Raw genomic sequence first — 22,057 nt, forward strand, 5'->3', positions numbered from 1 at the left:
CTTTGCTGGCTTTTATTTTCCAAGTCCAGACCAGACCATTCTAAATTCCACTTGAATTCTACTAAATGGATGCCAGGGAGCACAGAAATTTAAAAATACCTTGCACTTCTTACCTTCTTTCGTCACAGCGACTTCCAACTTTTCGTGTTTTAAGCGAATTTTTCATACACGTTATGCAAATGAGGTTGTAAACCGAGCAGCGGTTGTTTTTAACAAAAACGGTTTAATCGTTGACTTACAGCATTGCAAGTCAAAAATACAGGTCATTTCACAGAACGATCACTTGCAAACGTTTTAAGCGGTTAAAAACGGCGAATTATTCGTCCTGGAACTTTGAATTTGTTACGAATTAATTATGCAGTTTCGCTGTCTGCTAAATTTGGTCAGGTAAACGTACTAGTTGGATTGTGTACTCTTTGGTTTTGCTGCTTTCTATTGTTAAGTTAACAGTTTTGTTACTTTTGGAATCTGAGCGTTTTCTCAGTATGTAATAAGTTCAATTTTAACACCACACATTGAAATCTAGGATTCGTGACATTTTAATTTAATTACTGACATCAATGTACGAAGTTAAAAAAATAATTTATTCTGTTACCGTAGCTGAGCAGGTAGCTGAGGACGGTACTTTGTGGCCCTTATTGCCTTTCTTCCTAATGAATTTCGTTTTCAACTTCTTTGTTACATACACAGACATCAGTAAATTTTAGTATTACTCTGTGTATCAGTAAGTTATTTTAACACAAAAGCTCGCTCGTGCGAACTTAATTTTGTTTACACACATCTTATACTCGCAAACCCGTGAATATCGACGTCCAATCATCATCCCACTGCTCGAGATATATTCTCCTCCGTAAAAGTAAAGAAAAACGCTGCTTCATTGCAAATGAAATACGTTTCATAGAAATACTCTACTGAAAAAAATACTTTCAAGTCTGTTTCCTTGACTCAAACTTTATACGGTGTCTGACATTTGCAGAATGCAGAATGCAGAATGCAGACTAAGAGAATATATTGTGTTACCTTTACCATTATTGAAAGCTAACCGTAAACAGGCTAACCGGAGTGAATAGTAGGCTAACCGGAGTGTGTAGTAGGCTAACCCGAGTGAAAAGTTCACCCCGGTTAGCCTACTACGCACTCCAGTTAGCCTACTACACACTCCGGTTAGCCTACTATACACTCCGGTTAGCCTGTTTACAGTTAGCTTTCAATAATGGTAAAGGTAACACAATATATTCTCTTCGTCTGCATTCTGCATTCTACATTCTGCAAATGTCAGACACCGAACTTTATAGATCACTGGGGCGAGTTTTACCGTGACAAAACGGAAACTGACGTGACACAGCCAGAACTAATCGCGATCGCGTGGTTCTTTATCTATGTTCGTTCGACTTTTTTGCTTATCCATTTGGTTTTTCATGTTTAGATGTGCTACCGCACCTTATACAAATTTCAGTTTGCACAAGTACCTCTAAGCTTATAACAAGAAACGTCTCTGATCCCTGTTGCTACCACACGGTACAACTTACTACACCTTGAGATTATATCATTCTTTTCCAAAAAAAAAAAAGAAAAAAAAAAACACTTTCTCATTGCAAATAAAATACTTTTCATAGAAAACCTCTACTCAAAAAAGCACCTGTCTGTTTTCTTGACTCAAATTTAGATCAATCGGCCAAAACGGAAACTAGCGTGACACGGCCAAAAAATTATAACTAATCTGTTCAAAACTAATCGCCTGGTTCTTCGTCTAGTTTCTTTCGACTTTTTGCTTATCCATTCAGTTTTCATTTTTAGATGTGCTACCAAGCCTTAAACAAATTTCAGTTTGCACAACTACCTCTAAGCTCATAACCAGGAACGTCTCTTACCCCCCTCAGGGGGAGGGGTTACCCCCATAATGGCCTAAACAGGGAGGCTCCGTCCGAAAGGGGTACCTTTTTCATGCTTTAGGTATATAAGAGTAGGAATCTCACAAGTTTAGGTAAATGAAAGCGTAGGGATATCGGTTATTAAGTTATTTAAAAGGAGGTTCAAGTTTAAATATTTCGAACAAACGCACCTTATGGCTTGTCGGTATTTTTAAACAAATTTGGATTCTTGGAGCCAAAATAAAGTTGTTCCGGGTAGGTGAGTTATCCCTAGCAGAGCGTTTACAAGGCGCTAGGGTAACCCTAGCACTCAGGGTTACCCTACCTGCTTGTAAACAGGCCCTACGTAGAAATACTAAGTAATAAGTACACTTAGTAGAGATAAAGGACAATAGGAACCGAATAGTCTGATTAGTCAAGGCTGATAGCGTAAGGACTGTTAGATTTTTTATAGGGCGGGGGGATGAAGGAGGGGGCATGAATTTTAGATGCTCGTTTTTTTTATTTTCTTACAGCCTAAAAAGATATTTTTTGGTGGCCTTTGCCTTCTTTTGGGATTTACACCCCCTCCCCCTCCCCCATAAATCAGGCAAAAAAACTAAGAAAGGGCCGGAGGGATCTCAACAGCTATAAAAAAAACCTTCCCTTATTAACTTCGTAATTCTTAAATAATTTACATGTATTTGTCTGAACAGCATTCAAAACAAGCTATCTAACAATGACGTCTTAGTGCGCAATTATAGAATATGAACCAACCGCGTAACCTGGAAGTACCGACAAAGGCTTGAGAAGAATTTAGCGGGCGCAAATAACTCTCCCTCCTCAACAAATGTTAGAAGAGCAGCTCAAGTAAAATATTGAACCGGCATGAACTTCTCAAGCAAAAGAAAAATATTTTTATAATCTGTTTTATGTAAAAGAAACTGTATGGCAATTCTCTACGCACCGGATCCGACTTGAACAAAAACACCGTACACCTTCTGAATAGCCTTTGACATTTCCAGATTTACGGAATACCGTCTCTTTGCCCCCTACTGGTTTCTTCGTGGACGTCCTTGGTGCGCTGGATATAAGCAAGTTGTTCTTTGGCGCCAGAACTTTCCATATGTGTGCCTATGCTTGGCGCACACGGTCATTTTTGCGACAACCGACTCCTCTAAATCGAAAAAGCCAGCTCTGTCCAGGATAATTTGCCATTCTGTGATGTCCTCTCGCGATAAATGTATAGAAGCGAGGTGACTGTCTATCGATTCATCGCACTGAAGCAAGCAGAAAAGACCTGAAACGCCTCGCGACTCGCTACGCTTTCCCGTTTGCGACAAAAAGCACGACATCTTGTTTTGAAATTTTATTTTTGGAGCCAATTACAAAACTTTGGCTCAAACTAATTACATTATCACAGTGACAATACTTACCCGAGAACTGTCTCTAACATTTATTTAAAAATTCGTGCCATAATACCACACTATACACTAAACTATGAATAAAACTAGTTACAGAATGACAATTTCAAATGTCTTTGTGCATCCTTACAGCTGGTAACGTGAATTGTGGCAATAGAATTTTGACGGTACGAACCGTCGGGTTTTGCCCACGCAAATCTTGTTTGCATGAAACACGAAAAGTCACGCAAATAAAGTTGTAAAGCGCTGAGGAAGAAAGCGACCATAGAGACCGCTGGAATTCAGGCTAGGAAAAATGAGTGCTGCTTTATGCAAAACAAGTTTATGAATGTTACTTTGAACAGCAGATTAACTAACTAAAACTGCAACTTTATAAAGTGGCAACAAAACATGTCAACTGAAATACAAGGTCACAAATTGTTTATTTCAAGAGTTACATAACTCCAACTTGTTAGACCAGTTAAAACTGAAGAAATTTTCAAATATTACACCTTGAACGCTTTCAGATTTAGCAAGAACTTATTTGTTCTTCCCTTTTTAAATGAAAAACAGCGAGTTCCAAAAAGTTAGAACGGTTTGTTTGAAAACATCGGTCAAAGTTCAGCAGACAACACATTCTGCAAATCAATTGTGACATTTGTCTTGAAAGCATGCAAAGTTCAAGACAACATAATTTGTCAATTTTAACCACTCATATCATTTGCAAGTTTTCTTTCTATAAAACTCCCTGTATTTTTCACCTACAATGTCAAAATTTTCCAATTAAACCGTTTTTGTTGAAAACAACCGTAGTTAGGTTTACAACCTCATTTGCATAATGTGTATGAAAAATTCGCTTAAAACACAAAAAGTTGGAAGTCGCTGTGACGAAAGAGAGTAAGAAGTGCAAGGTATTTTTAGATTTCTGTGCTCACTGGCATCTATTTAGTAGAATTCAGGTGGAATTTAGAATGGTCTGGTCTGGACTTGGAAATTAAAGGCCAGCAAAGTCAGGGTACATTGGCATGTTTATAAAAAGTGATCTGACGGATGTTGAGACATAAATTTTTCCAAACCTGAAAATTAAAAAATATTAAAACAAACATGTTTTCACAACCCTTTAAGGACCACCTTTCATGGGATTATAATAGTTTTCTGTTGCGGTCGGCGGTTTTTGTGTGCCGAGCTCGTCAACTTGTGCAGTTTTTCGTTGTAGCGACCATCAAAATTTAGCCTTTTAGTCGCCTTGGCTGTTATAGGCTCTGAAAAAAACATTTTAACGTATTTCAAAAAACTAATGCAGTTACATTTACTTATAAACCAAGATAGTTCACTGGGCAAAGTTTGAAGGAAAACTTTCTTCCGACCCGAAATGCGATGGTCCGCTTTAAAGGACATCGCCACTTAAGGCCCAAAACCGAAAAATGACACCCTATTTAAGGGGAGGAGAAACGTTCCGTGACGACCCAAATAACGGCAAACCGCGCACGGCAAGAAACAAATCTTTATAAAATCGCTTTTCTAATACCTGAACAGAAAATTCAGTTTTCAGATATCTTTTTCTCGTTTAGCTGGGCGTTTATTTTAGCTAATAGAATTTAGGTACCCTATCTAAGGATCACAGCGGGAACACATTGCCAAAAGGAGCAAAAATGATACCCTATTTAAGGACCGAGAACCTCAAAAACCATACCCTATCGGGCGGCACATACCTATATAGGCCACATATGGGAGTACCCCCCCCCCGGGGCCCAAATATAAAATTTTCCCGGGGGAACATACCCCCTGACCCCCCTAGATGGCTTGTAATCATATCATTAGTTTTACCTGACTCTCTTCAACCTGCATAGATTCATGCTGGGCTTTAGGCCTTTAAATACCAGTAAACTCTTTTATTACACAACTAAGGTGGTCCAAGGGCTAATAACTATATCAGTCAATCAGATTACTTAATTTCCGGTCCCGCGAGGCCGATATTTTCCAAGTATCGGACCGGGTTTTGTCCCGGATGATCCCGCGCTAATTCCCTCGCGATTTAGCGCAAGATTTTTGCTAGATTTTTTTGCAAGATTTTTTCAGAGTTTTTATTGCTTTGAAAATGAAATGACCTTAAACACAGAAATAAATAGCGAGCGTAAAAGTTCTGCCGCACATTGTTTTCCACGACATCTACCGGGTAGCAATTCCCACTACACAAAGTTTCTAGTCGTGTAATAAATCTCTTATTAACCAAGCTTGCTCGGGACCGTACTGTCAAGACCTCGGGCTAATATTCGCCCAGTACGGCCCTCGCGCGTGGTTAATAAGATATATTTCTCAAACAATTTGCAAATATGAATGATGGACAGTGGTTGTATTTTATTTATGTTATTAATTTCTGTATAAAAATATGAACTCTTCAATATATAATTGATTATGAATTAATATCATATACTGATTCAGTTTTTTGCATATGTTTGTGTCTAAATTTCCCCATTCACTTTACACACAAATATGTGGAAAACTTACAAAAGGCTAGTATGAGAAGTGATAAATTCATCCTTCTTTGGTGTGTCAAGAAATGGAAAAAAGACATACATGGAACAGCAGTGTTCATCAGGGAAAATGTCTATGTAGGGAATTTCACTTAAAAAGCTGAAGTCAAATAAAAAATCTCCAACCCCTAACAGATGATAAAGAAATGATAGGTCCCTTGATTTTTTTTTAGCAAAGAGGGTGGGTCATGTAATTTTCAACCCCCTGTCAGGGGTGGGTTAGTCGGTTTTGAGCCAGACGGAAGGGGTGGGTCACAAATTTTTGAGCCACCACTTTTCCAATTGCTCCGGCCCACCCCCCCTGATACTTATTGACCAGTCCCTTAGCTAAGGTCACGAAGGATCGACCCTTATGAAAAATTTCTCGAGGAGGTGTAATCTTGCAAAGCTTTTCAATGCCAGAATTTTGAACATCAATTCCTCTAAAACTTATCAAGGATATTGGGAGATGGCAGAATTACATCACGATTGTAGTTTTACTAGGTACCAGATCACCATTTACGCCCGGGGGATGCTCCTCGGAATTCTTGGTGGAGGTCTCTCTCCCGGCCTCCAAGAGGAAAGGGAGAGACCCTGGGAACGACGTTGGAAATCAGACCCAATTTCAGACCAAAACATGCCATTTACTTCACCCGTTTTCTGACCTGGCCTTTAAAATCCATAAGTGCGCGTATTCAGATTTGGCTTCCAAAAGTTGTACTTGTTAAAAAAGTTGTTACAGCAAGGCGCCCAAATGTGTGACCACTTTTAATTTATTCACATTCTTTCGTGCAGATTTAATCCAATCAGAAGTCAACTGCAAGCTATCCACGGCTTTTGATTGGATTAAATCTGCACGAAAGAATGTGAATAAATTAAAAGTGGTCACACATTTGGGCGCCTTGCTGTAAAAGAATTCAATAGAGAAAAGTCCACAAGATTAAAGTCGGTTTTTCTATTATTCTAGCTGATTGCATTTTATCACCTTGTTTGTGTTTGATTCGCGATCGTGTAAACAGCAAACAATATCCTTTGTACATTTTATCGCAAATTAACGTTGCAAATTAAAGTTTTCCGCTGGCTTTGTTGTAGTCTATGGCAGGGGTCACACACACGACGTACATGTTTATATAGGTCTAAATAATGTATTCGCCGCTTAGGTTAAAACGCTAAAAAACGATTTGTGTTAAAATTCAGCTCGAATGATATATTCGGTTATTTCTCTTTCTCTCATATTCATTTGGAGTTGAAAAGACAAATGCGTTTAAACGCTTTCGTGGTTCCCGTGAAAGCCATACCCGATTCCCGGCAGACCATAATGACAAAAATCTATAGCCGTTATCAGACCAAAACTGCTCAAAAACCATACCATTTGGGGCGGCACAAAGCTATGTTCGGTAGCTTATATAGTGGAGTAACCCTCCCCCCCCCCCCCTCCCCCTCCTCCAAGGGGAGTATTTACGGTAATATTCAACTTTAAGTTAAAACTGCGCCGAAATGCGATTTTGCTTCTTTTATGGAATCAAATGGAAGTGAAAGTATTTCACAAACGATGACAATTCACGGTGAAATAAATAATTTGTCCTGTACATATCTTTCTTCACTATGGAGTAAAAGAAATGCACTCGAACAATGGTTTATACTGTGTAACAAGTGTCACATGAAATTGTCAGGAGCGTGGACCTGAGTTTGTTTAAAATATATCAGTTCTGATATTAATATGCTTTTGACGTTCCGTTGACGTTGTTTTTTCGTTCTTTAGCAAACAATCATTTATACTATGTCTCCCTTGATGACAGATAATAGTTTCGTCCGATATGCAAATTTAATCGTTTAAATGGCTTCCTCTGTATAATCGAAATTACCATAAGACAGCATGTTTTGCAAGAGGAAAACTCTGCTTTAACATATCAAGAATTGCTACAATCTAAAATTTTTTCACAATTCATGAAACCCCTTTTTTGAATACCGTATTTACTCGAATAAGCGCCGCCCCCGAATAAGCGCCGCATTTGGGACAAAAAAGATAATAAGCGCCGCCCCCGAATAAGCGCCGCAGTCCCGATGCGGCGCTTATTTGAGAAATTCCGTTTTACTAGTAACAGCACTACAAAGCAACTATAAAACAAACTTGGAAATTTCTTTTTCATCAAAAGAGATGTTTTGCAGTTCATTGTTATTGTTTTACCGCTCACATACAGCAAGTATGTGAGGTCCTAGAAAAACTCGATGCGAACAAAGCCACTGGATATGACGCTATCCCCATAAAAATGATGAAGATTGGTGCCTCGGATCTAGCTCGTCCACTCTCCGTGATATTCAACGCCTGCATCGAAGAAGGAAAATGGCCTACCGAGTGGAGAAAAGGAGAATGGACACCTGTCTTTAAGAGGGGTGATCGCTGTGTGAAGGAAAATTATCGACCTGTCACAGTACTTTCTTGCGTAGATAAAGTATTTGAAAAATTGTTGGCCAAGCAAATCACGATAAATTTCGAAGAATGTTTGGCAGATGGCCTCACCGCTTACAGAAAGAATAACAGCTGTGAAACCACCCTCGTGAGCTTAGTAGAATCGTGGAGACTGGCAATGGATAATCGCCAGTGCACCAGTATCTTATCCACAGATATGTCGAAGGCTTTCGACTCTCTCCACCCTCCACTTATGCTAAGTAAATTGAAAGCTTACGGATTCGAAGATAACGCGATAAACCTATTGCGTAGCTACCTATGTGATCGATACAATCGGGTGAGAATAGGATCCCTTACAAGCTCGTTTAAATGTACAAGTCGAGGATGTCCGCAAGGATCCGCACTGGGACCCCTTCTTTGGAATATTTTCCAAAACGATATGACGTATAATATAACCTCATCCCTATCGATGTATGCTGATGACCACCAGATCTACGAAATGGGGGCAGACTTACATTCTGTCACCACAAAATTAAAGGAAAGCGCTGCTCTCGCTACGGAGTGGTACGACTCCAACTTATTGGAAGGAAATCTCAAAAAGTATCAGACTATGAACATCTGTAGCAATGGTGCCAACCAGTATCACACAGATGTGATTAAGATAAAAAATACTGAAATCAGTCCATCGAACAGCCTGAATCTTTTGGGAGTAACAATAGATGATAAACTAAGTTTTAGAGACCATATCACTACTGTATGCAAAAAGGCGAGCCAAAGAATCGGAGTCATTATGAGACTAAAAAATCTTATCCCAACAAAAGCCAAATTACAGCTTTATAAAGCAGCTATCCTACCTCACTTAATATTTTGTCATCTAGTCTGGCATTTCTGTCGTGCAAGTGATACACGTAGATTGGAGAGGATACAGGAAAGAGGATTAAGAGCAGTTTTTAAAGATGATCGATCAAGCTACGAAGTTTTACTAAAGAGGGCAGAACTACCTACTTTAAAAAACAGGCGATTGCAAGATATATGCATACTGATGTATAAGGTTAAAAATGGGCTTAGTCCAAATCCGATCCGTCAGCTATTTAAGCCTCATCAGTCGTCCTACCAGCTGAGGCAATCAGACTTTTCGATGCCCCGCTTCACTACAGTTACGTACGGAAAGCATTCTATTAGATACCTGGGGCCGAAGCTCTGGGGCCACCTGACGACGGATGAAAGAAACTGCCAGTCACTTAAGACATTTAAAAAAACGATTCGGAAACGTGACTTCAATAACTTTTTAAACAATGAACGTTGCAATTGCCGCCTCTGTGACTATTAATACTAGCCCTGTATATAGTCTTTTTTATCACATAAATAGATTTACTTTTTTACCCGTTTTTATTATGTAAATAGCTAGCCATGTATATAGTCTTTTTTTTATCATATAAATAGATTTACTTTTTTTTTACCCGTTTTTATTATGTAAATAGCTTCTTTTTTAACTTATTTTAACTTTAAATTATTAATAGTTGTATAATGATAGGTTAAAGTTTTTTAAAGTTTTTTCTTAGTCAGGTGTCCACAATTAGTAGAGGGGACTTTTCCCCTCAGCTTAACACTTTAGACACGTTAATAAAGTCATTCATTCATTCATTCATTCATTCGCCCATTAGTTCTTCTATCCAACATTTTTGCAATACGCTGTTCTGTAAGTGTTTTGAAGGCCGTGAACTTTGCCAAGACAGCTAGCGCTACTTCTTTCTTCAGCAAGAGACGAAGACTGACAATCAAAAGACGCTAGTTTCAAGTACTGTAAAAGATCAGATTCTTTATGGCGTCCAAATTTTAAATAAGCGCCGCCCTCAAATAAGCGCCGCCCTCGAATAAGCGCCGCACTTGAGACGCGAAAAATTTTATAAGCGCCGCGGCGCTTATTCGAGTAAATACGGTAAATTGAATAAAAGACAAATTCCAAATTATTCAATAAGACTTTTCTGTTGTTTTTTGCTGTTTTCAGACGCTCAGTTGTTCTCGGCCGGTTTGAGACGCTCGTCAAGAGAAACAGTATGGTAAGTTAAGCAAAATTAATATTAATATCAAACTACCGTAAAATGCCTGTTATCTGACCCCCGTCCCTTTACCAGACATTTCACCTCTCCCAGGCTATCCAACTATTCCATGTAAAGGAACTGTGTCATGGATGTTAGCAAAGTTCCAGTTTATCCTCATGAGAAAATGGCCACCAAATCTAGTGAAATATAAAAATAGCCAATTAAAGCAGGGAAGAAATATTTTAACACAGTAAATACAAAAGACGGTATGGATGGACAAAGTTGGAGAAGTTTCAAACGGATTGTTAGGCAAAAAAGTGTTCTGTTAGGCTGAACAGTTCGAAACAGTCTATAACATTATTTTGCTTGTAACTTTTAATTAGAAAGCCTGGGAAGCATGTTTGTTGACCATGTTTGTTTGCAATGAAGCTATGGTTTTGTAATTTAGATCTTTAGAAGTACCTTCTTCGAAAAATTAAGTTTCATAGAGAGAATTTGGCATAACTTAATAAAATAAACTATCTCAGCCGTTACATTAACGTAGCAACATCTTTAAAGAACACTTTATTCCTAATAAAAACGGGCTGACACCTTTCCGTAGTGGTGAAGCTTGTGTGTCTCAATGACCCAGAGAGCTGTGCCGGCGGGAACTTTGGTCCCTGGCATGTCTAATCATGCCGGATTGTTGGAAGGGTAGGGGCCAGACGAAAAACGGCCCCTGGTCCTCCAGGTTAGGGTTGGGCGGTGGGCCGATAATCCGCTCCCGGAAAACTTATTATATTACAGAAACCGAAACTAGAATAACCGCTGCGCCCCACTGGGAAGCAGGGCTCAGAGTTGTAAACACCCGGTTGGAACGACGTGGGACGCAAGGAATGACGCACAAACGGCCGATGAAATTGGAGAGAGTAGTTGGCTTCATTTTGTTCAAAGAAGCTGCACAATGTCTGCTGGAATGAGAACCCCTGTCTGAGAGGATAATCAGGGCCAGGTCCAACTCGAAGTGGCAGCAGGTCATCATCTTGCAATGCTATACCCCAACAAATGAGGCAACGGAGGAGGCGAATGTTGATTTTTACGATCAGCTACAGATGGTTTTGGAGCAGGTGCCATGCAGAGATGTGAAGATCGTCGTGGAAGATATGAATGCTAAGGTGGGGATGGACAATACGGGCAGAGAGGAGGTGATGGGTAAACATGGAGCAAGAGCTGAAATGAATGAAAATGGTGAGAGGTGGGCAGACTTCTGTCAGGCAAATGGAACTGGTAATTGATGGAACGCTGTTCCCCCATAAGGAGTGCCACAAGCGGACATGGAGGTCTCCTGACGGTGGTATTGTAGACCAGATTGACCACCTAGCATTTAGCAAGAGATGGAGTAGTTTACTGCAGGACGTTCGCGTATTGCGTGGTGCAGACGTTGGGTCGGACCACCACCTGTTGATGGCAAAAGTGAGGCTAAGGATTGCCAAGGTGAGAAAGGGGGGAAGTGGCCGAGTGCGTTTTAAGGTCAGCAAGGTGATAGATCTGGAGGTTAGGAACACATTCAAGTTAGCGCTGCACAACAGGTTTGAGGGTCTGCAGCAGTTGATGGAGGAGGAAGAACTGGCAGTTGATGATAAATGGAGACAGATCGAACAAGGTTACGTGGAGACCTGCGAGTTGGTGCTGGGTAGGGCAAAGGCAAACAGGAAGGAGTGGATCAGCAAGGAAACTTGGGAAAAAATTGAGCAGCGAAAGGAAGCAAAAAACACCATGAACATGGCCAAAACGAGAAATCAGAAGAGAGATGAAAGTAGAAGGTACCAAGAGTTGAATAGGGAGGTGAAGAGGACGTGTAGGAGAGACAGGAGGCTGTATGTGGAATCAGAGGCTGAGAACTGAGGAGGCAGGAAAGAGAGGCGATGAAAGGACTTTGTACGAGATCACCAGAAAGCTCAGTGGGAGGTTCCAGAATACGAGTAAGCCAGTGAGAAACGAGGCGGGCATGTTGATCAGGACAGCATAGAAGGAGATGCACCGGTGGAGGGAGCACTTGCAAACGGTGCTTAACCATGAAGAGCCGCTCAACCCACCAGAGGTAGAGCCAAATGATGAGCTTAACATCAGGACAGGTCACATCACACGCATTGAAATCAAGAATGCTATAAAGAAGCTAAATCAAAGATCTCTTCGAGATATCGACTTTTTTGCACGAAGTATGAGTCGAAGGTTTATCCTGTGCATTGTTCTTCGAACTTATCATTACAGTTGCTTTGTAGTTTAGTTTAACAATTTCCTATCTTTGCGAAGGAAATGTTATATTTGTCAGTCGCGAAGTTGTTTACACTGTGGATTGGTTGAAAATAAACTTTTCGATTGCTTTTTTTCTAAATAGTTGTTTCCTTTCGAGTAAAAATGATATACTCGGTTTAATGTAGGGTTCCCGATAAAGGTTACGCACGACAGAAAATTCACGAAGACGTGCAATTGTCTCGAGTCCCAGATATTCTGGAATGTGTGATTAACTCGTGTTAAGTCACGCAATCAATTGTCACGAAATTTAGTGCCTTAGGTTAAATATTAGCGCCGCTTCAGTGCGTTTTATAAACTTCGTTGCCTTCACAGGGAGCAGAGGAGCCAAATTCGACCTCTGTAAATATTAAAATGTTCGATCTATTTCGTAGCGCTTGTCGGTTAAACCAGCGGGAATCCTGTTGCGCTTGGCAACAGACTATTGAAAGAGTTCCCGCTGGCTTAACTGTCGCGTAAACAAAAAGATCGGATAACGTATGACAATAGCCTGCGGATACAGCCGCCTCTCTTCGCTCCCGAAACAGGCTAGTATGACAAGCGCTGCGAAATAGATCGAACATTTTAATATTTACAAACGTCGAATTTGGCTCCTCTGCTCCCTGTGTTGCCTTCGTGCGTTTTAAACTGTTCAGGCAAGAGGGAGGACAATCGGTAACCTTTAGTAATTTCGTTTCGTTTTTAATTCGATTGTTCGATGATCTCAGTTTCTCTTGCGTTTGTGTATTTTAATATGTTTTAGTTTGACGTTATCAAAAACTGGATCACTGTAATCGTAATAATTAAATCCATTTGACCTTTTCGCCACGGCTCGAGTCATACAGTTGGTAAAGTATAGGGTAAATTTGTAACGTTTATCAAGACTACAGCACCGCCTGAAATCATGTGCACATCGGCCGCAACGCTTTTTATAGATCGCCTTACAGAAACACGTGCGTTGAGATAAGAAAGCTGACATGCGATGTTTGATTTGGGCTAGTCACGTTTTAAAAATGTTATATAACGTTGTAAATTTGAAAAGTCACGTTTTTATTGAGTGACGCTTTGATCACCCACAGCGGAAAGTAATCCCTTGAGAAATTAAAACAGTCCCTTGAGAGTAGACAAGAATGTGGTTCGAGATAGAACAACTTGTCCACTATTCTCCTTTTCTTGCTTGTAAACAAGCAAAACAGTCGAAAAAACGGGAAGGCTACAGGACGTGACAATATACCACCAGAGGCGATTAAGGCGGGAGGGAAAACGTAAGAGGAGGTTCTTCTGGCCCTCTGCAACCGAAAATGTAGCGAGAAGAAGACACCAGAGGAATGGAGGATAGGTCTGCTAATCAAGCTGCCCAAGAAAGGTGATCTGAGCTACTGTAAAAGGCAAGAAAGGTGTTTTGCAGAGTGATGCGAAAGTAGGCCTGAAGATCAATGCCTCCAAGACAAAGCTGATGCATATTGGTACCAAACGTAGGCACGAATCGGAAAGGCAAGACAGGCATTTGCGATGCTGAGGCCTATATGGCAATGCACGGCACTAATAACCAAGACCAAGCTGAGAGTCTGTGAGTCAAATGTGAAAGCGGTGCTCTTGTATGGCTCTGAAACTTGGAGGCTGACCAAGGGTTTGGAACAGAAGTTGCAAGTGTTCATCAATAAGAGCCTGAGGAACATCTTGCGGATTTGGTGGCCTAGAAGAATCAGTAACAAGGAGCTTTGGAGACAAACAGGACAGTGACCGATAGAGGAAAAAATAAGACAAAGATCTTGACGCTGGATCGGCCACACGCTGAGGAGACCAGATGGAAATGTAGTCAAGAGGACATTAGAGTGGAACCCACAGGGGAAGCGAAAGAGAGGGAGTCCCCAACAAACCTGGAGACGCACGAGAATGGCAGAGTTGGAGGAGAAACATCCTATGTGGAGTTGAGGCAAAGGGCACTGCGCAAAATAGGGTTAGGTGGCGCACACCAGTTAAGGACCTATGTTCCACTTAGGAACGAAGAAGATTAAGTAAAATAAGTAAGAAATAGGCAATGAATATAAGTTTGTAAGTAGAGGGCTGATTGAAACGTTTGATAAGAGTAGGCTTCTTACAGTATATCCTTTATAAGAATTTCCAAATTGTCACTTATCAGTTCACCCCCAAACAATTTTTTATATTGCTTATAGCCCCCCCCCCCCCCTCCCCACCAAACCCGATATAAGTTCCCCCAGTTATAAGCCCACCCGAAATTCCTTACGAAGTTGTAAAATCCCAGGGCTTATAACCGACTTTTTACGGGATTCATCAGAGCCCAGCTGTTCGAAGGGTGGATAAATGTATCCGCTTGATAAATCGCTTTCCAGTGGATAAATGTTAACAAAACATACTACGCTCTCGACTGGATTGCGATTTATCCAGCGGATAGCGTTATCCACCCCTCGAACAACTGGGACCAGGATAGCGAGCGTTTTAGCTAGGAATCGAGGGGGACGACATTGCACTTTCATTACGTCTAAAAGCGGCCCTTGTTACATCTTGCCAACCAGTAATACCAAGATTGGCTACACCGTGCAAGTCAAAAAAACCCAAGCAAATTAAATTTTTGATGTATTTTTTATTTACCTTTTTACAATTACATGTACAATTTTCGTAAGTAGGCTATTTATAAGCTTATACAATTCAACCGCGGAAAGAAAATCAACAAGCCATGGAAGTTAATCCACAAAATCAAGATAATCTGTAATAAAGGATTTTTTAACGTATTTACAAGACAAACGTTCTCATGGTGTTCCATTTCTAATTTAACTGACTGGTGCACCAATGAAATTTACCGTCATAAAGCAATAAGTTAATTATAAGTACTCGTCTTGTCATTAAATCTGCTGACTTAAAGGAACTGTGCCACGAATTTAAGCCAAATTTACACATAAGAAGATGGCTTCCAAATTGAGCCAAATATAAAAATAACCACTTTTAACAGCAAAGAAACATTCTCTTCGCTAACATTAAGTTTCAAAGCAAGAATTTGGCAAAAAATTGCAGCCCTGACACAGTCTCTTTAAGCATCAATTGAAATCGTCCTTGCGGAAGAATGTGTGAGTGAAATTTTCTTCAAGACTTAGGACTGATTTTTTATGGCGCGAAAAGTCAAATCAAGCGTCGAAACCCTACGGGCAGCAAGATTTACAGAATTGACATTTCTGCTTGCGAGTAGTAACCGAGGAAACCAGATCACTGCTCGTAGTCTAACAAAAAAATTAAAAGATGTAAATAATGTTGCTTTTTAACCAACAAGACATATCCCTTTGATTAACTGCTGTAAAGTGGGGCATAAATACAAGCGAAATTTACAAAAACAAATCCTTTATAAGTTAAAGAATTGAAAACAAGTGTAGAATGATTAGGATATCCTCCTGAATAGAACAATTCAGAGTAAGCAGAGATTTGTTTGAGTAAACTGGCTTTGAGTGTTACAATCAGACGACGGCGAAAGTGGTGATTTCAATCATACAGAACTTTTCGCGCGCTTTCACGCGGGTTACACACCTTTTCTACTATTTGCCGGCCGTAGTTTTCTCAACAATCGCTTTCTTGCGCAAACCAGCACGCTCTCGTGTTCATAACAGTTGAAGATATATGAAAATAAATAGAATTACGCAACTGTTAAGATTGTAAACTAGTTTTTCTCTCATTTTGCTCGGTTATATAATGCGACTTACCCTTGTGCTGCATTACCACCGTCTGCAGCAATGAACACATGTGATCAAGCGAAGATGAACGCAGCACCCGTCTATTTTACACTTGCGACAACATTTTCAAACTATTCCAATACACCGACAAAATTAGCACATTCAATCAATATCGTATTGCGTTTGTTAGACTGTTACAATACAAAACCATGCATAAATTTGTCAGAGTATTGAAAACCCTTAAAATTAACAGTAATGAAAACTTTGTCAGTGAGTCTATTGTGTTTGAAACAAAATAAATATGACTGGCAAACTCGCCTTTAATAATAATTCAAAATAACTACTCTGTTAAGAAACAAATGTCGTTGTTGTCATTGTTAAAACTGTTTCTTGTTGTCACCAGAAACTCTTCTTACTCAAGTCCATCACCCTGCAAGAAGTTGATAAAAATATCTCCCTATATATAATGTACAGTATTGTACAGTTAAATATCATATAACTTGAGACTTTGTACAAAACATGTCTTTTTACATAATTAAAGATCGCCTGTTATCAGTGGCGTTCAATCAGTTTGTTTAGCTGGCTCTGTGTGCCAAGTGTTACATAAAGCAAGGATATGTGAGATTGCTAAAGAGATGTTACTCGTTCCACGATGATCTCTTTCTCGCCCATCTCTAAGCTCCTGTTAGCTCCACCTCTATTTGCCATCAGCCTCATGGATGGTGGAAGAGAGTTCCGCCGGAAGTCGCGGGTTCGGAGTTTTGCTACCATACCCTCCAGACCGTACGATGAACTGACCTGTGAATTCCGTCGCATTTCGGCGCTTGAGATTGAATACTTTCTCCGTGAGCTCGTAATTTTAGGTATCTGTGAAGTTTTGACCCTTCGACAGAGGTTAATGCAGTCCCTCTTAAACTGTCCCGTGAAAATAGCGTACAAGAAGGGATTTGCACAACTGTTGAGCGGAAATACAAACACTGTAAAAATTTTAGCGTCTTTAAGGCTCACAAACTCGCCACCAAACGCCGCGGCGAGAGAAAGGAAAGTTATTGGTGCCCAGCACGCAAAGTCTGTGAATATAAGCAGAGCCATTCGCTGAGCAGTTCTTGAGTCATTCGTGTTCCACGCATTTGAACCACGAATAGCGGTATAAATTTTCACATAACAAGTTAGTATGACTATGAATGCTGAGCCATTGAGTACAAGCACTGTTGTGACGTAAACCAAAGATTTCATGTCGCCAGTTTCAAATGGAAGACAAACGCTAAACTTGGTGTAATCGCTGATCTCAAATAACGGTAGCGTAGCAACGGTGAGAGCAAAACACCAGCCAATCAACATCACGATAGAAGTTTTCTTCAAGCTCATTTTCTTAGTAATGTCCAGCGCATGCGTAATAGCAATGTACCTTTCGATGGTAATAACAGTCAAAGTAAATACAGATGTTTCACTCGATAGCACTGCGAGAAAACCCGCGGTCTTACAGCCACTACTCAATTGCCATTCAACACCGTAGCTTCGAAAGTTTCCTCGCGTCGAAGCATCTACGATAGCTAAAAGACCAAGGTACACTCCCATGCATAAATCCGCCACGGCTAGATTGCAAATAAGGAACCTGGACACGTCGATTCGAGAGCTACGCGTGATAATAATAAAGATAACTATGGCGTTGCCAAGTAGTGCAAGCAAGAACACGATCCAGACCCCTATTCGGAGTAGCGAGGAGTCCATAAGATCGTCGCACGGGAAGAATGGGTCGGCTGGTTCGGGTGTACACTCCACTTGACGGTCCTCCTCTTCTTCAATTGGGATAAGATGCTCGTAGATAACTTCCGGTTGACCGGAACCGTCTGAATTCGTCGATTGAAGGTCGTCTTCTGTGCTGCCGTCAAAGTCGCGCAGAAGCGGGTCGACATTGCCAGAGCCGAAGCCTGACATGTCGTCTTCGTCGCTTGTAAAAACTGTCGAATTATCCTCGTAACTGTTTCTCAGAAAAGTCACTTCTTCATTTTTGTCCCATGTCCACGCATTCGTGGACTCGCTGGCGCCATTCTTTTTCTCGACTGTCTTTTCTTTCTGTTTTTTCTCTTTGCGGAATTCACAGCAGTGGTAAGGATAATGGGCTTCCACAAGTCGAATCTTGGTGAGTTTTGCGGCTGGCAGTTCTTTAAGTTCTCTGTTGTCACGAACCCTGAGGGTCTCCAATGTTTTCAGACCTCTTGCGGGAAGCACGGGAAAAGCGTTAAAGCTCAGATCTCTGCCGATAAAAAAATTATCTGAAATTAGAACCTAATAATACCGTATAATACTGGTTAAAAGTCTCCTGCTGTAGCCCCACTGGATATAAACTCCCCCAGTTATAAGCCCTCCGAAAGCCCCTTACAAAGTCGTAAAAGCCCCAATGTTGTCCGAAGGTCAAACAAATGTTTTCAAACATTTTCCAAACTTTTCCGAAGATTGCTTAAGATAACCGAAGATTGCCGAGGAAGATCCGAAGATGTTTCGACTTAATATCGATAAACTTTGGCTCATTTACCATTGAAACATGGCAAACTTGTAAGCACGTGATAGGTGATATCAAGCACACGTAAAAAATATCGTAATTATACTGTTTTTTTCGGTGGTCAAAATCCCAATAAACAACCGCAGTTTAGATAATAACAACAAATAATAATCTAGACAATAAAGCTAGGGCAACCCCTTTCCTGGGGAGAAATGCTGTTTTGACTTTCTCCCAAGTAGCCTTTGAAAAAAGACTGTTTCTTTGTCTTGCAATGTACTAGAGTTAAAAGCTGCTGCTCAGAAGGAAATTCAATACTACAGAAATAATTCTATGATTTTTAACTTGTCTTATATTAGTGCTTAGTGGATCAACCTAATAACCCACCACCTTTTCCCGTGAGGTCTCGTAGCTCTGTCGGTAAAAGCAACAGTGATTTAATCCGGAAGTAGTGGGTTTGAATCCCACCAAGATCAAAAGGATTTTGTTTGCCTCGCGTTCTCTTTTGTGTCCTTACAAAGGCCTACGCTTACAAGGAAATTGATAGGTTTATTATTACAGAGTTATTTTTCAGATTTCCAGCTAAAATTCGTGAGACCAATTATCTAATAAAAGGCGTTTAGCAAGAACTGTATGTACTTACAGGACTTTAATCATCTCAAACGGCGCAAATGCATCATCAGCAATAGATTTGATTTCATTTTTTGCAAGATTTCTGCAAGGAAAAATGCATCAACGTATTAATCACAAATTGTTCAGAGAAAAAGTATTCACTACTTTTATTCCCCTTCATTACACTCGGGCAATTTTTGAATTTGAGGTAATGACTTCAAACTTAACCTGCATCAAATTTTCATCTGCAAGTATAGTTTGGAAACGATGGCTATAAACGTTCCTTGATCGAGTGCTGGCATTGCTAAGGTTCGTGGTCCCTCCGAGAGTGTTCGTACTGGATTCTTATTCGACGATGAGATTTGGAAACTTTCGGGCATTTTTACGAGTATGAAACGAACAAGAAGTAATACTCATGGTAAAATGTATTGGCGATACGTTAACGTAATTTATTGGTTGAAATACTTACAGAGTTTCCAGCTTGGTGACTCCTTCAAATGTCCGACTTGGAAGTCTTTTAATCTTGTTTCCTTTTAGAGTCCTTAAAAGTGTGTTTGCAGAAGACATTTATGATTAATAGATGTACTGCGAACATCTTACTACTCACTGTAATTTTCATTGCACATTGTAAATTTAACTGATTCATTTAAACCTTAGAAAAGTGTTTACAGTTAGCTGTGAAAGCTATATACTCCCCCGACACTTAAATAAAGTTATTCACTCATTCATTCATTCATTCATTCATTCATTCATTCATTCATTCATTCATTCATTAATTCTTCATTCATTTATTCATTTATTCGCTCACTCGCTCATTCAATCACTCACTTCACTCCTTCGTTCATACTGACAGCATCCCTTTACGGGCCGAATAATACGGGAAACATTTTCTTTCAACTTATCTGGCAACATTGTTGCATTGCAAATTGAAAAGTGTTGTTGCGCTCACTAAAGTTGTGGCAACATGTTGCGCGAAGAAGACAAAAATTCAACTTTGTACAACATGTTGCCGCAACTTGCAACACGGGTGGCGATAAGTGTAATGACTCTATTTATACCACGCCATAGAAAATACAGCCAATCAGAATACAGGAAAGCCGTTGTATATTCGAAGGTATTCAACCCAACCTTCCCATCGTGCGCTGCGATCTTATTCTCGATGAAATTTAGTAAGCGCATTTTCTATGGCATGGTATAAAATAGTTACACAACACTCTCGTGGACATGGATCCCCGTCCGATTCGTATACACACTCGCCTAAAGGCGAGTGTGTATACGAAGAAAATACAAGTGACAAGTGGGATATTCTATAGTATACCACGCGAAAGTGTTGCATATCTAGTATTTAATTTGCAATGCAACAGTGCCCGTGACAAGTTGGAAAGAAACATTTTGCCCGTATAACTGGGCCTTTAAGGTAGTTACACCAATCGTTATCATCAAAATTGATCCCACAATAACTGAGGTTGCTTCAAGAAATATTTAACTTCAATCATGTCTGACTTCCAAGGCTAATATATAAACCGTACTTACAAGTCTTTTAGATTTCCCAAATTTCTCAAAGAGCTCCCAATTGACTCTATCTCGTTGTGCTCGATTTTCCTGTTGAAATAAAACCCAGGGGTTTGTAAGTGATTTAAATTAATGTATATTGCACTAAATGCCCAGCTCTCCAAAAGCTTCGCTGTGTGAATTGACTGTACTTACAAAACGGAAAGTGATGTGCACTCAGCCAGGTCTGGTATACGAACAATTTTGTTGAAATTCAATGTCCTTTAAAGAGAAGAGAAATGATTGTTAGAAAGCTTTGCTTTAAACAGAAAAGAAAGACAAGCAAACCAAAACTTTAAAGAGCTGTTTTCCATCTTGCAAGCAAGTCCTTTAAATCTGCGTTCGGGCCTAGTAGCCCACCAAGCAGGAGCTTATCCCCATTTCTGTAGCATGACGCGACTAGGAGTATTTCTTCTTCCCCATGAATGGGATGCTAGTCCATCGCAGGGTTACGCCCTAGCATTAAATTCGCCAGTACTTATTCATACACCTGAGCCGAGGGAGGCACTTTGAGAGTAAAGTGTCTTGGTAGCCAGGGCAGGGCTCGAACCCATTCCGAAGTCCAGCGCTCTAACCGTTGGTCACGTAGGAAGACTCCGTTATACTAAGGCGTGCTTGTGGATAAATTACAACAAAACTCAGTTGAAGATATCAACTTACAAATCCACCAAATTCTTCAGGTTTTGGCAGAGATTTTCTGGTAATTCTCTTATCTCGTTGAAAGTCAAAGTCCTACAGATACAAAAACATTAAAAAAAACATGAGAAAAGAATAATTGTAAAACGCATTTGAAAAATCAAATAACAAGTGAAAATCACTTTTTACTAAGACTTAATTTTTCACAGTAGCTGTCTCAATTTTTACCTTGAAAGTGGAGGATTTTAGAAATTTGAAACACTTATAAGCGGCATTTTGGGTGGAATCTACGCGTGCGCAGTGCGTTTGACCGCTGAGCGGAATTTAACAACACTTACAAGTATTGTAGAGAAGATGTTCCCGTCAAGTTCGGAAATTTGTTCAACTTCACACTGACCAGCCTCCTGAAAGATTAAAATTGATAAACGGAATCAGGCGATTATATGATTAATAAGATGATTTTTTTTTCTATCCGTATACTTTAATGATATACGTATAAAGGTGATTGATCATTCTATGGGCCAGGATATCTAAGTCTTTTGTATTAATGTAAAAAATTACTTTCAAATTGAAGGAAAACTCAAAATAT

The 22,057-nt window shown here is 40.0% G+C and overlaps 2 protein-coding genes across 4 annotated transcripts in view; one reads left to right on the forward strand and one right to left on the reverse strand.

Annotated features, from left to right (window-relative positions):
- Nucleotides 1–11,442: 11,442 nt before the first annotated feature.
- LOC144633423 (uncharacterized) lies at nucleotides 11,443–12,102 on the forward strand. Its single transcript, XM_078492299.1, has one exon. It carries the CDS (start codon nucleotides 11,443–11,445, stop codon nucleotides 12,100–12,102), a length of 660 nt encoding a protein of 219 aa, XP_078348425.1.
- Nucleotides 12,103–15,074: 2,972 nt separating this feature from the next.
- LOC144633650 (follicle-stimulating hormone receptor-like) overlaps nucleotides 15,075–22,057 on the reverse strand; it is a 29,449-nt gene continuing 22,466 nt past the window's right edge. For all 3 annotated transcript variants that reach the window (XM_078492492.1, XM_078492493.1, XM_078492491.1), the window contains exons 12-18: nucleotides 21,807–21,872; nucleotides 21,493–21,564; nucleotides 20,989–21,054; nucleotides 20,815–20,883; nucleotides 19,751–19,822; nucleotides 19,313–19,384; nucleotides 15,075–18,426 (exon numbers count right to left, since the gene is read on the reverse strand). In XM_078492492.1, coding sequence (XP_078348618.1) covers nucleotides 16,797–18,426; nucleotides 19,313–19,384; nucleotides 19,751–19,822; nucleotides 20,815–20,883; nucleotides 20,989–21,054; nucleotides 21,493–21,564; nucleotides 21,807–21,872 — 2,047 coding nt within the window. In that variant the 3' untranslated portion in view covers nucleotides 15,075–16,796. The remainder of the gene's footprint in view (nucleotides 18,427–19,312; nucleotides 19,385–19,750; nucleotides 19,823–20,814; nucleotides 20,884–20,988; nucleotides 21,055–21,492; nucleotides 21,565–21,806; nucleotides 21,873–22,057) is intronic.

The sequence above is a fragment of the Oculina patagonica genome, chromosome 12 (genome assembly GCF_052425735.1).
Source record: "Oculina patagonica isolate OP01 chromosome 12, crgOcupat, whole genome shotgun sequence".
In the NCBI taxonomy this organism is placed as follows: domain Eukaryota; kingdom Metazoa; phylum Cnidaria; class Anthozoa; order Scleractinia; family Oculinidae; genus Oculina; species Oculina patagonica.

Excerpts from the sequence above, each read along its gene's own strand:
- LOC144633423 (XM_078492299.1), top strand. The coding sequence starts at position 11,443 with ATGGTGAGAGGTGGGCAGACTTCTGTCAGGCAAATGGAACTGGTAATT.